Raw genomic sequence first — 20,859 nt, forward strand, 5'->3', positions numbered from 1 at the left:
GGGCTTATATGAAACATGCTGGTCACATCCAATTTATAGAAGACCTCGATTGCTTGCATGTGACTGCAGGCTAAAATTGTAGGTCAGCAGTCACAGGTCTGAATTGCTGTTGTAGGCCTGGTCATACATCTGTGATAGTCTGGGACAGAATGTTAGATTGGAAAAAAAATGTTTAGTTATAATTCAGAGAGCTGGTGTAATTAATGTATCAAGAAAGAAATGTTTATCTTACAGTAAAATTATATATGGTAGGAAATGGTCTTAACTATATGACTTCTTGGAATCATGCTGGAATATTTTTGGGCTTCCAAGGAATAGAGTGAAAACAGTGATCTTCCACAGTAATTTAACATGTGTGCAAATTAAATGTTTCTGGGTTTTAGTGTAGGTAAGGAGGTTACGCCTTGGTTTTGCACAGTGTGCCTGGTCCGACCAGAGCACATCAAGGTCCGACCAGAGCCACATCAAAGGGGCTCACCTACCCTCTGATCTTGGGAGGTCTTTGTAGTCTAGAAGTGCACCTAGGTGTGCAGATCGGAGGATCTCTCTCCAGAAGAGCACTGTGCAACAGTATAGAAGTCCAACTTCCGACCACTTTAGTGCAACCACTTTCAATAAAATAAACTCTTCCATATTACTTCTAAAATACTGCTGGATTAGACTCTGCTTAACTTAATCATGAGGGTGGGGAGCTATGGTGCTGCTGTTGCTACATGTATGAAGTTTTTTCTTACTTTGCTTTGAGTGCTCCTGGAAATGTGGTTCTCAGCTGTAGTTGCAACACGGAGACGCACAATGTTTTCCATTAAAATTATAAAACTAGACTCCAAAGCTTTGAACTGGTACTCTCCACACCAAGGAATTTCTCTAAAATGTGGCCTCTTCATCCCTTATCTCATTTCATTATTCTCACTCTCATCTGCCCCATACTTTACAGGCAGATTGTTGACATTCACAACCTGATTGGCTTTTTCTATTTTTCACCCTTCTGTATTAGATTTAAGCACTTGTTTTACACAATGAAGCAAACTGTAGGTTATAATTGCTGTTAGGCTAAAGCTCTGAGCACATATATATACAAGGATGTCTAGCGCTGGATCAACTTATAATTGTGATATTACTTGTTCCCTTGAACTGGGATACAATCAATAAATAATACAAATGTAATAAAAAATATTTATTCCTAGATAAAACATATAACATATGATATATAAAAAAAAAAGCTCTGAGCACATCTTGCCTCCAAATAGGTGTTGTATTTATTATTATTATTATTATTATTATTATTAATTTTTATTTATAGGGCGCCACTAGGTGTCCGTAGCGCCGTACAGGGACAAACAAAGTTACAATACAAGGGGAGACAGTACAGTACAGTAAACAATAAGCACAGTAACTCGGTGAGCTCAAAGCACAGCTAGAGGGGCGAGGGGAAGGTCCTGTAAACGGCTGAGCCCGAGAGGGAGGGCCCGGATGACCGGGAAACCCCCAGAGGGGAGAGGAAGGAGCGAGAGGGGACGGGGAGGAAGAGGGTCCTCGAGGAGGAGGGCTAGGTAGCTGGAGAGCCGAGTTAAGAGTGGTGAGGACAGGAGGAGAGAAGACCATGCTCAGAGGAGCGTACAATCTAAGGGGAGGGGTAGACAGACGGGGGAGCGAGGGAGAGATAAGTATAAGGGAAGGGGAATGAAGGGGAAGGGGAAGAGGTAGAAGAAAAGGTAGGAAATTAAGTGGGAGACTGGAAGGCTTTAAGAAAAAGGTGGGATTTTAGAGCCCGTTTGAAACTGGACAGATTAGGGGAAGTTCTGATAGAGGGAGGGAGCTTGTTCCAGTGGAGGGGGGCAGCGCGAGGAAGTCTTGGATACGCGCATGGGAGGAGGTGATCAGGGGGAAGTCACAAGTTGTCGCTCCAATGTATCCTTCCCTTCCCACAAAATGTCAGCATGTTTATGTACACCTTAATTGTCTCCTAATCACGTATCATTTAATGTGCTTGTAGAATTGGTTCATCATTTTTTTTGTTCCTTCCTTCTGTGAGACAAAATAGTCGTTTCTAAGAATTTCTCTCAGGGCCTGTTAACTGCTTGAAAGCCAGTTATGAGAAGACTGCTTTTATCAATCAGATTGTAGATGGAATGTACTGAAGCCATTCTAAGGTGGTACAGACATCTAGCACCGCGATTCACACTGACCCTTCTAATTATAAGAGGTCTGGCAGATGTGGAAGTCAGTGAGATGTTTGTTGCATGTAGCAAATTGCAATCTTGTTCTACCAGAATGATAATTAGAAATAACAATTTATACAGGATTTGTAACCATCATCTGGTGACTTGTTTTCCAGAATAGTTTGTATATTGGAGCTCAGAGTGAAGTCCTGCAGTTATCGTTGTCCAGCTGTAACCAATATACCTCCTGCTATGACTGCCACCTAGCCAGGAACCCATATTGTGGATGGGATGGAAATTCATGTCGGGAACCCCTTACATCACAAGATTGGTAATTTATTATTTTTTTTGGAGGGGGGGGGGGGTCTATATATATATTTCCACTATCATTTTACTAGCAAGCTGCTGCAAATAGCTATGCTTAACTGCGGACTCTCGGGAATTCATGTCTGCCTCCACTCTATGAAGGTGACAGGTACACTTTAAGGCCTGTTAAAACAATATACTACATTTTAATATGGGAGCCTTAAATCTCTATAAACATAAACCTGTATCTCAAAAGAATAGCTTGCTCAATGCACTAGTATTGTGCTTTTCATTATCCTTTGTTGCACTCAAAATTCGGTGGAAAGTTATTGACTAATTACGAGTTGGCAATGAACAATGAGAATGACTCAATTCATTAAAACTGGAATGTAAAACTTCAGGCTGATGCTTTCACTTGAGTGTAAATAATGAGGTATGTTTTTTAATTGTTACAAAAATCTGTTTCATGTGGGAGAAAATCTATCCACTACCTCTGAAGTCATCAAGTGTTCAGCCCAACCTTGTGCCACCCCCCCCCTTGTGGTTCTTTTATTGCTTTTTATTTTATTAAGTTGTCTAACTCTCCATTTACTTGAGGTCTGAGCTTGTCATCACACTTTACTGCATGAATTGTTGTCTTTGGCTGCTTGCAGGGTACAGATGACGCAGGATATGCAGAATGGTAACGGAGGATGTTTAAACAACACAGACGACGGTAAATGCTTTGTTTGTTTTACAACTTCAGTATTGCATGCTAGCATGAAAATGGTACTTAATGAGTGTACCGCTAGGCCTCTGAGAAAGTGGTATTGTGCTACACTAGTTAAAACCTAATGTGCACTTAGATTTTCTGCCCACTTTATGTAATTAATGATGGGGGGGTTTGCATTGTTTTTTATGCATTCTGTGTAGGGATTTAGCTGGTAGAATATCAAGCAGAAAAAGTGCTAGTATGGGAACTATTACCTAAAATTTCCTATCTAAGGAAGTCTTTATACTGTCAAAGTTTTTTAACAAACATCACAATCTGAAGGTGTAAACCATCTGAACAATCACTGCAGTGTTTTATAGGAGAAATAGGAAGTCCTAATACACATCGGAGCAGGAATCCTTAATGGTGTGCATACATAGAAACGTTCACAGCTTTCTGTTTTATATATATATACTGGAAACACATATGTAATAACATAACACACTAATCTCTAAGGGATCGTTTCATAAAGAAATAAAATAGTATTCTGTACATGCAAGTTTTATAGAACTGTGCATTCTATTTTTAGTCGAGAGTGATGAATAATTGTGTTTTATATTGTATTGCTCCCAAGTTATTATCCAAACTAGGTGAAGGTTACTTGCATTGTTGAAGTGAGAGATTTCTGAAGGAGAAAGGAGACCTTTTTATTTTTAGTGTACCCAGAGTTTGCTTATTTTTAACTAAGAAAATTGCTGCATTGTTTTGTCTGACATTTTGGCCTTTGACAATGCACATGAAGCCCCATGGACTTATTTCAGTGCTTAGCTGAAACAGTCATGTTTTGTTTTTAAAACCACTGAATAAAATATGTAGTGATTCATGTTTACACCTGAAGTCTTAACACAATAGCCAAAAATGTAAAAATAAATAAATCTGGAGTTCAGTTCTAGAGAGAGTTGTTTGAAATAAGCTCTGTGTAATGTGTAACCATGTGTAATGGATGATTAACCCTGTGATCAAGTATGCAAAAATGCCCAAAACACCATTCAAAGTCAGGATTTAAAGAGAATTATTTGTGATGTGACCACCCAGCACTACCCCTACTTGATTAAAACAGGCCTGAACAACCTGTGGCTCTCCAGGTGTTGTGAAAGTTCAAGCCCCAGCATGCTTTGCCAGTAGATGGCTAGCTGATAGCTGGCGAGGTATGCTGGGACTTGTAGTTTCACAATATCTTGAGAGCCACAGGTTGTCCACGCCTCGATTAAAAGGTAAAATATCAGCCTTGTTTAATTTAAACTGTTTACACTATGTGTATTAGTAGTCGACAATTATTATTATTCATTGCACAATTCTGCATCTCAAATTTTTCCTTCTGTGATTTTCTGAATCAAATCTGACAAATCAATATTAGGCCTAGGAGAAGGAAGGTTAAGGATAGAAGAGAGAATCCAAACACATTCTTCATGCTTCATTGAACAGTAAATATCTATGGCCTCCCTAGACCTCTTATTGATTTTTTTTTCTATCTCAAGTCTATTAATGCATTGTGACATTTTTCTGTCTTATATACTTGTGCAATAGAATGATTGTGGGCCACCACTTATATTTTCCCTTATGTGTTTCAGCTGCTCCTGTGATGAAATTGCAGACAGTTTTGAAAGGATACGATGTACTACTGCAGTGTGACCTCCGGTCTAACCTGGCAAGTGCACAGTGGCTTGTAAATGGCACAGACCCATTGGAAGGTGATGAAGGTCACCTTCGAGTGGGTGTCGATGGACTCCTCATCACGGATGCTCTTTTAGAACACAGCGGTGAATACAGTTGTTACTCTGAAGAAAGTGGTTTACAGTTCATAGTTGCATCATATAACGTCACTGTTCTGTTGGAGCTACCAAAAGTGGTGCACTCTGACCCCACTCCTATTGTCCCTTTGCCAACAGCAGCGCAACGTTCTTCTTCCAATCTGGAGTTTGTGTACATTTCAGTAATTACTGTTCTGGGTGGACTCTGCCTAGTACTCTCTATTGTTTTACTGTATGTTTATTGCCAGCAGAAAAGAAAGGGTAAATATGCAATGGGCAACTCCCGGATCACCAGTGTGGAGCTTCAGACAGTATCCTCAAACTTCAAAGACAAGTCAGAGGAGCTCAACAATTATTCTGATGGTTGTCTTCAGATCATCCCCGGCGAGGCGCCAACAGCTTCTCCGAGAAAACTAAATCCTCCTCCCCCGCCTCCACCTCCTCCTTTGCCCTCAGAATTCACCAATGGGATCAGCACCCTTCCCAACATGCTGAGGAAAATTAATGGTAACAGTTACATGCTTTTAAGACAAAGTGAGGAGTCGAGTTCTCCCTTGTACAATTCTTTCACAGAAGAGCTTAGCAAGATCCTAGAGAAGAGGAAACACACACAGCTGGTTGAAAAGCTGGATGAAAGTTCTGTTTAGTCAAAACTGCTAATAGACAATGAACAAAAATCACAATGCTACCTCAATGAACATATTTTTTGTAACTAATTACTTTTTATAATATTTTCATTTACTCCCATGCCTTCCCACATAGTTTTATTTATACTAAACCAGCGCTGTGAAGGTCTACAACTCTTATACTAGACACCTTTATCTGTGAAGCTCCAGGGTTCTCATCTGCCATGGTATTTAGACCATAAAATGGACAACTAGAAGGAGGACACGTCCTCCTAGTGGAGAAATTCTGCTCTGTTCTGTTTTGGAAGAACTATGACCAAAGCATAAACAGGTAGGTTTGTATGCCCAAGTCAGAGCACCCATTCTTACTTTGTATACACAGTGATCTGATTTGTAAAGGTGTCACTCTCTGGTTCCGATTTCCCAGGCTATTAATAGATTTGTAGCATTGAACCATGAAATGATATCTGCACGGGCAAAGTTTAGAGAATATAGTCGGCCACAAATTTTTTTTTTGCTAAATAAACTAGTAGAACTGCCGTGAGAACATATATAAGAGACAGTCACCTTTCGGCAGCTGTCCATTCAGCTGTAGTTAACCTCCATGCATTAAGCTAGGTATGCACGGATGCAATTATCGTGCAGATCACACAATATTGCAAGAGTGTGTATGGTCCTACCATCATGTTTTATTGCGCCAAAACGCAACTAAACTGTTGATTTGGTTTTCTAAAAATCACGATCAATGACGGAACAATGTCAGGCAAATGTGAAAAGTGTGTATGCACTCACAACCAGCAGTGTATGCAGATATCTGTAGTGTGTACAGAGTCACAAGCTTTTCAGCTGATGGTTGTGAGAGATCACAGATATTATTATTATTATTATTATTATTATTATTATTATTATCATTTATTTGTTAGGCGCCACAAGGTGTCCGCAGCGCCGTACATAGTACAAACAGTAAACCATACAGGGTTAAACAGTACAGAACAGTAAACACAAAGTACCAATGCTTCAGAAACTCCAGGACAGACAAATGGAGTAAGGACGGAGCAGAAGAACAGGTGTGGAGACACGAGGGAAGAAGTGCCCTGCTCATACGAGCTTACAACCTAAGGGAGGGTGGACAAAACAGACACGAGAGGGAGCGGTAGGGGAGAGAGGGAAGAGCTAGCAGAGTAGGTGAGGGGTTAGGTGGATGATTGGTAGGCTTTAAGAAACAGGTGAGTTTTAAGTGCTCGTTTGAAGGAGCACAGATTGGGAGCGAGACGGATGGAGAGAGGGAGGTCATTGCAGTGTAGGGGGGCAGCTCTGGAAAAGTCTTGGCTTCTGGAGTGGGAAGTGGTAATGAGAGTGGAAGAGAGGCGACGGTCAGTAGCAGAGCGCAGAGATTGGGCTGGAGTGTGAATGGTGAGGAGGTCAGAGATGTAGGGGGCAGTAGACTGGGAGAGAGCTTTGTAAGTGGTGGTGAGGAGTTTGAAGAGGATTCTGTAGGGGATGGGGAGCCAGTGAAGGGCAAGGCAGAGAGGGGACGCAGAGGAGGAGCGGCATGAGTGAAAGATGAGTCGAGCAGCCGCATTGAGTACAGAGCGGAGGGGGGCGAGATGAGAGAGGGGGAGGCCAGTGAGGAGAAGGTTGCAGTAGTCGAGGTGGGAGATGATGAGTGCATGGATGATGGTTTTAGTGGCGTCTTGTGAGAGGAAGGGTCGGATGCGGGCTATATTGCGAAGTTGGAATCTATGAAGGTAAATTGTATAGATTTGTACACAGGAATCAGCATGGTCATCGGGACTTTCAAGATTGCATAGATGTGTACCCAACTTCAGGCTGGGTACACACTACAGAATTTTCTGACCAATGTATTTTTTACAACAATTGTACCAATGACTGAAAAAAATAAAAAAAAGTCACGATCAGCATGACTATTCATGTGTACACACTATACATGTTTTAAAAGATTTACCCTCAGATCTGTGCTTTTCATCTGTCATAACCGTCAGCCGAAAAGGTCATGACTCTGTAAACTCTCTGGAGTTCCTAATTGTGAGCGCATACACACTGCAGGATTGTAACGAGAGTTCTAGTTCTGCTGAACAATCAAATGAAACTATGATCGGTACTTTGGAACGACTATCGCTCATCATTTAAGTATGCACACTAAATGCGATATTGGCCCGAATGCTCGTTTATCGCTCAATTGATCCATTAGTCAGCTGAAAAACCTGTAATGTGTACCCAGCCTTACCGCTGGACAATACAGACAACTGAGATCTAGGGCAGCATTTCTTGAATGTGTGTTCTTTTAGAAAATGACCCTGTAATTCTATTTGGTGAGCAAAAATTATTTGTGGCTGGAGATATTCTTTACTTGACAATGACAACGTGATGAGTGAGACTATAATTGGTGTGGGGTATTATACTAAAATAATGTGTCCCTCCAAAGTGATTCAGTAACACAGTCTTAGAATCATGTATGTTTGTATATTTTAATGGTGCTGTATCATCTCTCAAAGTATATAGTATGGAGTCATGTTTATATATGGTAACGCTACATAAAAACCTATCCCTTTTTTTATTGTCTTTTTGCCGAGTGTGGAGAGTGCTCTGATCTGCTGAGTCATACATGCTTCATGGACTGTAGTACTTAAATAGAGGCATGGGGAGGAGGGTGGCGATAGTTGATTAGCGGTTACTAGTGAGTCATCCAAATGGACTAAAGTGTGAACTCGCCCATAATGTAATTTATTATACCACATTTTGAAGATAGTGGGCCATACAGATAGTGGTTTTTTACAGGAAATAATCTCTCTTGACAGTTTATTTTAAATACCATTGCAGTATCTCTTCTTCCAAGACAAGCCAATAAACTAAACCAGCATTTTCATTTGTAATTTCTTTTGGCAACTTCCAAACTGTTCTAAATGGCAAAATTCCATATTATCCTTCACTTGCAAATTAATTGAACGCCTTCTCCTAAAAATACTTCCTGACCTCAGACATTCACCCTCAGGAGCCTTCTCACCCACTCTAGTACCATGAGATAGCCAGTATTTAATCACTAGGTGGTTCTATATTTTAAAATAAATCATAAGCTATAAAATTCATATATTGTAAAATTGCAGCAACGCCAAATCCCTGAACCTCTTGTCTCATTGTCTTCAGTGAAATTTGCAGAACATCATATTTTACAGAAGTACTTTACGCATTTGTAACAATAGACTAAGTCTGTTTTTCCCTCTGGGATTAAAATAAGGTTGATTCATTTTTAAATCCAGAGAGCAGTTTAACGTTCGTTTTCGGCAAAACCCAACTTCTTTGTTATAGAAAGAAAAATGTAATGTTAAATGTTGGTTCGAGGGAAAACCTGAAGCTGCTGAAAATTTGTGTATATCTGTTTTTATGGGTTTTATAAACTAGCAAATTTTACTTTAATATTTTATTAGATAAAAATTTTAGATGATGCAATCCCAAATATTTTCACCTGAAATATTAATACCAAATAGGTCTACATTATACATATACATATTCTGATACAATTAAAAGGCTGGGGATAGAGGTGTATATGTTAATGTTTTTGTCTTGTTGATGCTATAATGCCGCTGCATATCGGGTACAATTTACCTACATGTACAAATATATAGGGTGGAGATAAGTAAAGATAGATCCAGGATTAGGAGGCCCAGTATTGGGGATCTGGCTCCATTGGGGGGTTTTGGGGCAATCATCATTATACAACACACAAACAGTTTTGTGCGAGTATGACGTGAAATGAGCGAGTATCACAAAATATGTCAGATGCGGTTTTAGCAGAGGAAGGGGTATAGTTTGTTTTTAAAAATGTAAGATTTTTTTTTTTTGTTTTGTTTTAATTATTTTTATTTCTTTTTATAGTTTTCTAACATGGGAGACACTTTATAATGAGAGGAGGGGAGGGTCTGGTGGATCACCCCAGTAGATCGATTGTTATATAGATCTAACAGCTTACATGTAAGCAGCGATTCACAGCAAGTTCACTGGATCTAATAGCCTTTGGTGTTGGGGTGAGATATGACTTGTACCTCCTAAACTGACTCCTACATATCAAGGAATCCCAATGACCTCTCAGTGAGATCAGGTTCCTTAGCAATTATCAAGCACTGAACGCTGATTCGCTCAGGCATCGCATTCAACGCTGTGTTTAACTGATCAGGAGAGCAGGAACTGAATCAACCGATTCCTGTCCCCATGCTGGACCCATAGGATGATGCTGACAGTGTGGCTCCATTAATGACACCCATCACTCTAGGCTGTCATTACTGACCACCACTTATGTTGGCTCAAACCCAAAGTGAAACTCTGACTGTGACCCAAAATGTTTTTTTTCATATTATTTTATATAAAAGATGATAATCCAGCAAGCTGCTTATCTCTTAGTACGTCTAGATAATAAGGGCTGTGCACAGAGCAGGTTATTGGGAGGCGATATATTAATCACACATTTTCATGCAGCAGCCTTGTTTGCTGCATGGGCCGGTCCCATCATAAGCTCAGTCACTGGACCAGATGCATTTTTTTCCCTTTAAAGTGTTCCTAATAGGCTGCTAATTCGAGTCTTGACCTCTGAGCTAAAATTTGCCAGCCCTCCCCTGCTGCAAGTGCATGTATCTGCTGCTATGATATAGGTTTCTTATTATCAAAAAAGAAAACAAGGATATTCATTTGACATAAAGTTGCCACTTCCCTGTGGGTGCCAAGTGTACTTAAACATCTTCCTATTTATTCCAATAATCCAGATTCTAGAACATACTTGCCAACTCTCCCGGAATGTCCGGGAGACTCCCGCATTTTGTGAGAGTCTCCCGGACTCCCGGGCGAGTGTGGCAATCTCCCGAATTCTGCCCACTTCACTAGGAAGTGCCCCACTTCCTAGTGAAGTGGGCAGAATTAGATCCCAAACGCCGCGATTCCCGGTGAATCGCGGCGTTTGGCCCCGCCCCCGCTGTCAAATGACGCAATTTGCGTCATGACGTCACAGGGGGCGGGGCCGAAATGACGCGATTTCGGCCACCCCGCCCCTTCACGCCCCCCTCCACTGGCTGGCTCCCGGAAGGGAGCTGAAGAAAGTAGGTAAGTATGTTCTAGAACCTTCCATTTTACCCATGTTATAGTATGTTTCAGGCTATTTTTCTGTCCTGCCAGTGTCCCTGTTGCAAGTCCACAACGCAGGCTCTTCACAAATCACAGCATAACTAAGGTCGGAGTAACATAACAAAACACTAATTTATAATTACATTTGTCCAAGTTTGTTTTAATGAAATTAATTTCAATGTTCAGTTTTCTCCAAGTTTAAATAACATGTTTAAAATAATTTTACTGTATCCTGTAATCATCACCAGCTATTTATATAACAGCGGTGTACAGAGTACTCACATCAGTCCCTGCCCCATTGGAGCTTGCAGCCTAAATTTCTAAAATTACACACACAGACCGAGAGACTAGGGTCAATTTAATAGCAGCCAATTAACCTACTACTGTGTTGTTGGAGTGTGGGAGGAACCTGGAGCACACAAACACAGGGAGAACTTACAAACTACACACAGATAAGGCCATGGTTGGGAATCAAACTCATGACCCCAGTGCTGTGAAGCAGGAGTGCTAACCACTATCCTATCCTATCCTATCCTATCCTTTTTTTTTTTTTTTGTTTTATAACCTTCTCTTGGCTCGGAAATAGATATTGGTAATTGTGAGGTCCCAGAGGAATTGCTGTGCTGGGGAAGACTTATTAGTTAGGATATTGTTCCATGGTGAATAAACCCTTTAAGAATAGTATCTTCAATGTAGTTTGCCTCTGACAGATAAAGTTCTGGTAGCTCAATGTAAAGGCTGAATTTACATTAAAATGTGAGAAGCGTCCTCTAAGGTCTCCCTTCTTGATTAGGACTTGGTGTTACAGCAGCTCCCTTTCTGCCAAAACCTATGAAACAACTGCAGTGAAATATAAATTGTGAGCGTTGCTTTCCAGTTTGGGCATCTTCCAAGCTAAGTTATCTCTCAGAATGATTTTATTGCAAATTAGATGAGTCATTTCTGCTCAGGTCATCAAATCATTGCTCACTCCATCGCTCTGGACAGATCCATCGAATCATTGTGCTGGCTCATTCAAATATTCACTGTAAAAAAGACAATTGAATTCACTTATTGCTTATTGGCAAAACTATTGTTAAACATAAGTAACTCCTACATGCATGATCCGTATGTAAGAGTCACATATCCATATTAAATGTTCTCATTAATTATTTGAAATTAAATTATGCAAAAGTTGGGGGAAATATATCACTCCAGCGAATTCAGATGTTTGTTACTTGCTTGCTGTTCTTTAGGGCTTGTCTACACTTGCATATTCCCAACCTATGGATTGGGATGCAAAATATGGGTAAGACATTTGGGGTGGGCTCCATGAACTTCTCTTTATCTATTGTGTACTATAAATTAAGCCTCCAATTTCTTATTATGGTTTTTAACAATAATATATAAAACACATTTTCATTTGTAGGTAGCAGCAAAGGAAGTCAATGAAACTGAATTGCCTGCTATATTTATAATATATTGTGTATACATATGCTGGTCATTAAGTATAATGCTATGTATGTTGTATGCTGACCACAGCACTAAGAGCGTCACATTAATTTTCAATAGGGATTAATCCTGATGGTCGTTCCCTTTAAACCTAATACATGTAAAGAAATAAGATTCTCTGTATTAAATGACTACATTTAGAAATAACTCAGACCCTTTACTTGTACATGTTTATGTGTGTATGTGTATGTGTATATATATATATATATATATATATATATATATATATATATATATATATAAATAATAAAATCTCCATCCATTTATATTTTCCCTACTACCACTTCTACATTTCCTTTTTGACCACTGTATTTGGCAGCAAATACACTTTTATTGTACTCTGCTTAGCACAATCATTTGCATTTAAACGCTATTTAACTGTTACTGATTCACCCCATGAAAACAAATCACTATTCCATAGAAATGTGCCCAAAGCTTAACAAAACAGGATCTTTATATAGCACTGTGAATGCCAATGATGCTTAATGTTTTCTTCCAGTTCTTGGGGTTTGTTTGAGATTAAGAGAACCAGAGAATTTGTTCTACTAGATCTGCCAAAAGTTTCCTGCTCAACAATTGACTCCTTTGGGATAACAAATGTGCGAGTTTGTGGTTGTATTCAAAGGGAATGACAAATAAACTTGGTTTACAAACCAGGAGCTGATATGGTTGAGGCTGCAGCCTGACCAGGGATGTTTGGGGGGTCCAGAGTTAACCTGTCCAATCCGAGTGGTGTAAATATAACATTAGTTTTTTGTTGGTTGTTGTAGATTTTGCCTTTACTGTATATGTTCATATAGAAACTTGCTGGGTTTTTTTATGAAACTTTAAAGGAGTTATACTTTTAGACATCCTCTGGTAATTGTACAACAACCCACTTCATCCAGTGAAATCCCTCTGTGAATCCCCCATTCCACCTTGTGGGTCCCCCACTGTTGTGTTGTTTGGCTCCAGGTCCAGCACTGCTGACAGCTTGCTGAGGACAGAGTTGAGGACAACCGAGAGGGTGCATATCTGTTTAAATCAGATGAGCCATGGGCAATCTAAACAACTGCTATGTACAATACACATACCCCATCCCAGTTGCTTAAATAGCTGAGACAAGTTTAATCCGCCAACACTGACAGGGCTCTCTGCTGCATGTTGTCAAAACTGAAGCTGAATGCTGGGAAATGGGCTAAACCACTGAAGGGTTATATGGGGATGAATGCTTAAATCAGCAGGGGTTGTCCAAAAGTTTATTTTCCCTTTAAATGAGAACTTTAGTCTCCAGTTTCAGTAGCTTCCTTCCACTCCCAGTTGGTCAAAGTGGAAATTTAGAATTGGCGGTATGGAAAATATAACTGAGTGGAATTTGATAGCTTCACAATGAAAGCAGTAGGAGAAGTGGAAGTTTGGCAAACCACCGTATATCAACTCACTTCCACAACTGACCACTCCCATACAATGCCCCAGGCTGTGATTTACTAAACCGTGGGTTTGAAAAAGTGGAGATGTTGCCTATAGCAACCAATCATATTCTAGGTGTCATTTTGTAGAATGTACTAAATAAATGATAACTAGAATTTGATTGGCTGCTATAGGCAACATCTCCATTTTTTTCAAACCTGCTGTTTAGTAAATATACCTCCAGATCTTGAATAAAGTACATTTATTTGGTAATTTCAGAGGCTGCTCTGATTACTGTAATTAAACGGTTGTTTTGTTTTTCTGCTTTCTCCAAGGTAATGCAATGGAATAAAAATGTATATCTGTTCCAATTAGCTGCCAAAAGAAACCTGTATCTTCTAAAAGCAAAACTAGCAAACTTTAAATTGACACATCCCAAAAAGTGAAGCCTGGTATTGTCATGAAGGGAAACCCTCCAGTCATCAAGTTGTTAATAAAATAGTGAAAAAGCAGTGTATAATCCAGACAACATTCTTGCATTAGTCTATGTTCACAAATGTTAATAGCATTGATGATTTAATGATTTGGGTTTGTTTTCACTCAAGGACATGCATACAGTATTCAGCCACGAGAGGAGGAAACTGAAAAGCGGAGATGGCAGCAGGATTGGAAGCACGTGGCAGCGGAGCTTTTTATAATGTGGTGGTGATTATAAAACAATCTAGACTTGAACGAAGTGTCAATGACTGCATCTGCTGATTTAGAAGCTAATTATTCAAGATGGTCGGCTAATGGCACCAGCTGTCCTCTTGATACCTCTGGGGTGATTGCACACACTTTAATGCGAGGATATTCCAGTGACAATGGCAAGTCAGAAAATCGTACACGCACAAGCAGGAATTATCTCCCAGAATGCCCCTGGACCACAACACATCTGCTGGGTTTTTTTTCAGCTTGCTTGAAAACCTCACAAATGCTGAATAAAGCACTTTAGATGGAGTGATGGATTTTTGAATAATGATTGCACCTTCCTGTGAAACAAAATGAAAAAATGTCACAGAACTAGATTGTCGATACTGCTACTAAAGCGAACACGCAGTCCTTTAATCACCCCGTGTCACTGGCATCTGCATTACCACGACTGAGCACCGTCGTGCAGCGGTATTGTCACTCGTAAAGCGAGGTCCCTGCTTGTCAACCTTTTGCACGTTGAGTCAATATTCTATTCTCTGCTTGGTGTCTGATACCCTTTTATTTTTTGCGAGGAAACCACAGGTTGTTTATGTTAGTGTCTCTGCATCCAAGTACTCTCGGAAAGATCTAACTTCTGTTTACCATAGCCTTTCTCAGCACACAGACTGTTTTGGTTTATTTTTAATAGTTTTGCCAAAATAATGCTGCATTTGTAAGTGGTGGCTGTTGAATTACAGGGCTCATTTGCCCCAGACAAGCCTTAAAGTCATGGGAGTTATGCTAAGGCTACACTTGTGACAGTGCTCTGCGGTTGTAGCATATGATGGCATGAGACCCGTCAGGCCATCTATAGACGCCAGTCTCTATAGGAAGCGCTACACTATCTTCTCGGAACCTCTGACATTGACACAGTATGCTGTAGCGTGACTCAATAGCAAGTGTAGCAAAGTACCATAGAACAAAAGCAGTTTCACAACTGCAGCCAAAGTGCCAAACAGAATCTTAGCGATAGGGCCAGTATAAGTGTAGCCAAGCTATTCCAAGCATTCTCTTCTGAAGCATCTATTAATAAATAGACATACATTAACTTTAAAAACACATTTATTTGAGGTATGCTGTATTCAAAAGCATTTTTTAATTTTTGCATCCGACAGGTTGTATTTAATAACGATTTATGTTTCTGTGTTCTTACACCTAACCTCAAATAACGGTGAATAGTAGTACATAATGTCTGTACAAGATTAATTCACTTTGTTTTACCAATATCAACACTTTATATGTTTCACAATATATATTAGGCATTATCTCGTTGTTTTTGTATCCGTGTAATCTTCAGACCATCATAATTTTATTCCACAAAGGCTTTTCACAACTACTAGTAAAGAACGCCAGACTTTTTAGCTAGCATCATAGTGAGCAAGAGATTGGCATTCTAAAAACAAAGATGTAGTGACAGTGTTGCAATTCACAATGAATATTTTATGGACAACCTCCAAAAATTACACCGTGCAACTGTATTTATAAAGTGACTACCTGCTAAGGTCGTCTGATTTTCTATAAGTGAACCACATTATATATTAAGGACTTGTTTACTAACTTTGTACGTAGGTGCTGAGGACCGGAAGCATACAGTGACTTCCAAATCAATAGAAGAAAGAGGAAAATGTTCTATTTACCTTTTATCTTACCCTATCCTTTAGGATCATAACTTTTTTTTTTTCCACAATAGTGGCCCTGTAAATGGAGTAAATGACTATACATATCCAAAACAATAATGTATCTATAACAAATATATATTTCTTTATAGGAATGTACAATTGAATCAAAAAAGAGTTTTGAAATAATTTTAACCAGATATTTATTTTTCTCTATAAATGATGCAAAAATATTAATAGTTTTAAATTGCTATAAATTGAATAGTAAATAACTCACAAGTACGAAGAGTAGTATCAGAGAATATTAATCAATTTGTTTTTTTGTGTACACCTTTATTTTTGTTTAATTATTTTCAATTTTAAATCGGGTGTGTTGCTTTAGCTTTATTTTACAGAGACACTCATCCCTGCAAACCATTCGTCCATGGATAAAGTCTCACCCAACCAATCGCATATGCTACACCGCGACTTGTTACTCTATATACTGCACCCAACAAACTGCATATTTCACAATATAACAATTGTTTTCTGAGCAATATTTATGCTGCATGGAAATAAGTAGAATCCAGACAGCGCTTGGACTGATGTAGGGAACATATGAAATTCATAATCCATGAAAAACACTGCTACTACATTAAAATGTGTGATAGCTTTATCACATTCCCTAATCCCTCTCTCCTAGCACCTCTTCCCAATCACTAGGTGTACTCAGGAGGTAGGTTAGAGTTAGGGTTATAGTCAGAGTCTCACATTGGGTTTGCAATGATTAAACTAGTTCCAAATCCACCCTAACCCTACACTAAGCTAGTCCCCTACAAAAGAAATATATACTATGCCTGAGCCGGCTTCAAATCTGCCTCTTACCCTAATGACTTACATTTAAAACATCTGATTGTAATAACAGATGACTGCAGGAATATATAGAATAATTCTACATTTTGACTGTAAAGTGTACCTATAATCTATAGTTGCTGCTGAATCAGATCTTAGCATGGATAAGTCGATATCATATTGATAGATCAGCATCAATATAATAAATAAGTATATTTTTTGTCTTCACTGACACTTACATATTCCCTTCCTAGGTATGATGACATGCAATCAGTTGTCTAAACATTTGTGCTGTTCAAGTTATTTTTCTTGGCTTCTAATGTAATTATGTGCACATAGAACATGAAAAACATGTTTTCCCTTGTTTCTCACAAGTTTATTTCAGCAACTCCCTCAGCCTGATGGTTGTAAAAGTCGCATTCAACAGAAACATCCACGGGCATCCTACTGACTAAGGCATCACGTACATTCCAATCTCATCACTCAGTTCACAAGCCACTCACTGCAGGAGTGAGCAATGTGACTCACCCAGCGAGAGGAGAGGACATCTCTATGGGCAGAAGAGTACTTCCTTTCCTGCTTTTCTCTCCCTGGCAGTCACCATTGGATATGCTCCAAGACATGCTTTAATGGCCATCATCAAACATGGACGGGGTCTTACTAGTTACCTACAAACATGTTTGTGGCCATCAAACCAGTTCGAAGGAAGGTAGAGAAACACAGATTGGAATCCAGTGTAGCAAGGTGAGAACCTTGTCTCTGCCATCCATAGGATGGTGCCACCTGGGATGAATTTCTCATGTCAAAATGAAATCCTCTTTGCCTCTAAAGCTGCAATCCCACAAAAAAGGGATTCATGTTTTGATTTTGTGTTTATAAAGTAATCATTCTGGCTGTCTGTTAGAGGACACCTCATTTTTTTTTTCTTCAAGCTTCTATTAATGATTTAAAATTTGCTAAATGTCATATGATTTAGTATGGCAGCTATAGTCACATAACATTTGATATAGTGAGCAGAGAGGGTTTGGAATGCCCATCTGCTCACCATGCACTTTCTTGGCTCACCAACTTTACCTCCCCACAACCATCATTGTCTTCTGCCATCATGTGACCACTGAGGAGATTCCTGACAGACTGGCTGACTCAGTGACCTGGTTACACGCTCTTCAGGGAGAGCATGACTAAATGCTTCTAGCTGAGAGGCAGTATAGTGCATTGACAGCCATATCAATCTCCACTACAGAGATTTTGCAATGGAAAGATTGAGATATAGGAGGACATCCTCAATTTCATATTATAAAAGTACAAACCTTACGAGAGAGAAAAAAAATATATGGGATTGCAGCTTTAATCCTATTCTTAATATTGGAATATAAAACTTTGTAAGATCTTAGTTTTGTTAGTAAATGGAACAGCTAACACACAGTATTATCAGTGACATTTACATTTTCCATAGGCTCATAAGGGCATTGAAAAACCACACAAGTTACATGGACAACTGTCTTGCTTTTAACAGAGTATTTGAAGCATGTTTATTACCGTCTCAAGGCTTCCCTGGTGAGTACTGTACAATGTTCTTCATGAGCGTTCCCATAGAAACTCCATCGTATTTTTCAGAACGCTACAGCCACAGTCAAAATTGATGCAAAGTGAATGCCTGACATAACTTTTATACAGGTCAATTCGCTTACATTAGTTTTTGGACTATACTTACCAAAATGTGTCAAATAGACTTTGAGAATGCTTGTTTAATGCTTTCAAATATGTGATATTGTACGTTGAATATAATATTACATTTAAAAAAATAAATCCTATGGATTTACATATCCTAAACTTTTCAGCCTGTGTCAGTAAATCTTATCCGCCAGAAGCATTATTGTACAGTTTGAAAGCCTACTTCCTATATATGTGTAGATGGTGCGGTTTTGTAATACTTACATATTTAAAGTTGGTATTCAGCAGTGCTATACAACTGACACAAAAATGTAATACTTTAATTTCTGATGCACCAGTCACATATTTGCATTAACCGCATAATACATTGCTTTGCCCTGTTTCTAATGCATCAAGCTGCATTTTCCATTAGATAACTCAATACCACAAATACTTTTTTATGCGTTTTTGGTATGTTCACTTGACACATAGATGTGAATGTGTCCTAAAGTTTGGAACGGTTAACACATATTTTAGCCTGAAACTTTCCAGTGTTCTTGATGGAGAATAAAGAACAATTGAGGGGTTTTTTTGTCCACTATCCAGATTAATGCAGACTGACAGTATTCATCCATAAAAGGTCACTGAAACAATTGTCTCTGCTTGGATCAGTTCCTGCAGCCTGACATGATTCTCTGTATTTAAAATAAGGGAACAGGTCTGTTCTATTTTCCTTTTCTCCCATTACCTGTCACCCACACGTAGCACAAGCAGCCGTTTCATCAGATTTCAGTCTACTATTAGCTTCACTTAGCCATGATGTGCAATCCGCAATTAGTTCCTAATAAACCATAATTGCCAACTCTCCCGGAATGTCCGTGAGACTCCCGCATTTTGCGGACTCCTGGAAGAGTGTGGCCACGGACTCCTGGAAGAGTGTGGCAATCTCCTGGATCTGCCCACTTCCTAGTGAAGTGGGCAGAATTAGATACAAAACACTGCGATTCACCAGGAATCGCGGTAATATATTTATTATGTCATGGGGGTGGGTCCAAAATGACACGATTTTGGAGCCCCCCCCCCCCCCCCCATCATGCCCACCTCCCCGGCAGGCTCCTGGAAAACAAATTTCATAAGTTGGTAAGTATGTAATAAACTGATAGGCTGTAATCTCATTCATATTAGCCGAATTTACAAAATGGCTGCCTCTACTGTGTGTAGGTGTTAAGTACTTGTAAGGTACACATTTCTATAGACTGGAGTAAATTACATGTGACATTTAAGTCTGACAGTGGCTGTTACAGAATGCAATAAAAGCCAAAGTACATAACAAATGCTATGCTAAAAGTATGTGTAAATTTAACACTAAGGGGTATTTTTTATCAAACCTTCTAATTAGCAAAGTGGAGGTGTTGCCTATAGCAACCAATCCGATACTAGCTATCATTTATCTAGTATAGAAAATGATAGCTAGGATCTGGTTGTTATGGCAATACCTCCACTTTTCCTGTATAGTTTTGATAAATCCACCTAAATAGTATGTGTTTCTTGCTGTAGTAGGCTCCCTTTAGAATGACATTTGATTTGTTAACTACTCTTCTAGAAAATATATATATAGAAATATTCACATTGTTTAATCTATGGCCACATGTATATTATGTATTGGATGTTTATCCCCCTATGTGTACAGTATTCATTATGCACTTACTTGCATTCTGTGAACTGTAATAAGACTGACCCCCATTACCATTGTAAAGTGATATGTACAGTTTAACTGAAATATATTTATTTTTAAGTAATGTAACTCGAAGTGTTTTTCTTCAGTAACTATGTCCAGTATCTTTTTTTTTTTTTCTTTTCTTATACCTACTGCATTGAAGATACAGTATATCGGTGTGGAGTTGGTGAACCTGTGTTATCTACAAAGTGTGAATGAACAATGAACTTAAAATGTAATCAGCATGTTAAACTATGTTGGTGCCTTAAAACTGCATCAATCAAATATTTGTGCACTTGATTATACAAAGAGCAAGGTTATCTTCCTATGTACTTTTTCATTTCTTACCCACAGTCTACACAGTCTAGACACATTTCCAGACTATAAAGGTCTGTCGTCAGGTGTAATCAGCTGCCAAAGGAAAGGGGTCAAGATATCAGCAGTACTTATCAGATATATGTCTTGTCTAGCTCTGTACTGGGGGAAAATATCCTTAAATTACTGCAAAAATTCTTAAAAAATGAAATTAATTTGTGGGAATATGGAGACTGATAAAATGATAGACATATTCCCTTACTAGCGGGTATATCACTATGCTGAGATTGTCTTTTGTAGCTTATAAACATACTTGCCAAATCGTGTCGTGGAAGCCCCTATCCTGCCCACTTCACTAGGAAGGGGATAATGACCTGATAGGTCTCCCG

General features: G+C 39.1%; 1 protein-coding gene across 4 annotated transcripts in view; it reads left to right on the forward strand.

Moving 5' to 3' along the window:
- Positions 1 to 20,859, forward strand: part of SEMA4G (semaphorin 4G) — a 507,048-nt gene that overhangs the window by 141,812 nt on the left and 344,377 nt on the right. For 3 of the 4 annotated variants that reach the window (XM_075216260.1, XM_075216261.1, XM_075216262.1), the window contains 4 exons: positions 2,339 to 2,493; positions 3,122 to 3,183; positions 4,791 to 5,927; positions 14,212 to 18,829. In XM_075216260.1, the coding sequence (XP_075072361.1) occupies positions 2,339 to 2,493; positions 3,122 to 3,183; positions 4,791 to 5,617 (1,044 nt within the window). In that variant the 3' untranslated portion in view covers positions 5,618 to 5,927; positions 14,212 to 18,829. Of the gene's footprint in view, positions 1 to 2,338; positions 2,494 to 3,121; positions 3,184 to 4,790; positions 5,928 to 14,211; positions 18,830 to 20,859 lie in introns of those variants that run through there. The other variant, XM_075216263.1, reaches the window with a different exon arrangement.

This window comes from Mixophyes fleayi, chromosome 6 (genome assembly GCF_038048845.1).
Source record: "Mixophyes fleayi isolate aMixFle1 chromosome 6, aMixFle1.hap1, whole genome shotgun sequence".
Taxonomy (NCBI): domain Eukaryota; kingdom Metazoa; phylum Chordata; class Amphibia; order Anura; family Limnodynastidae; genus Mixophyes; species Mixophyes fleayi.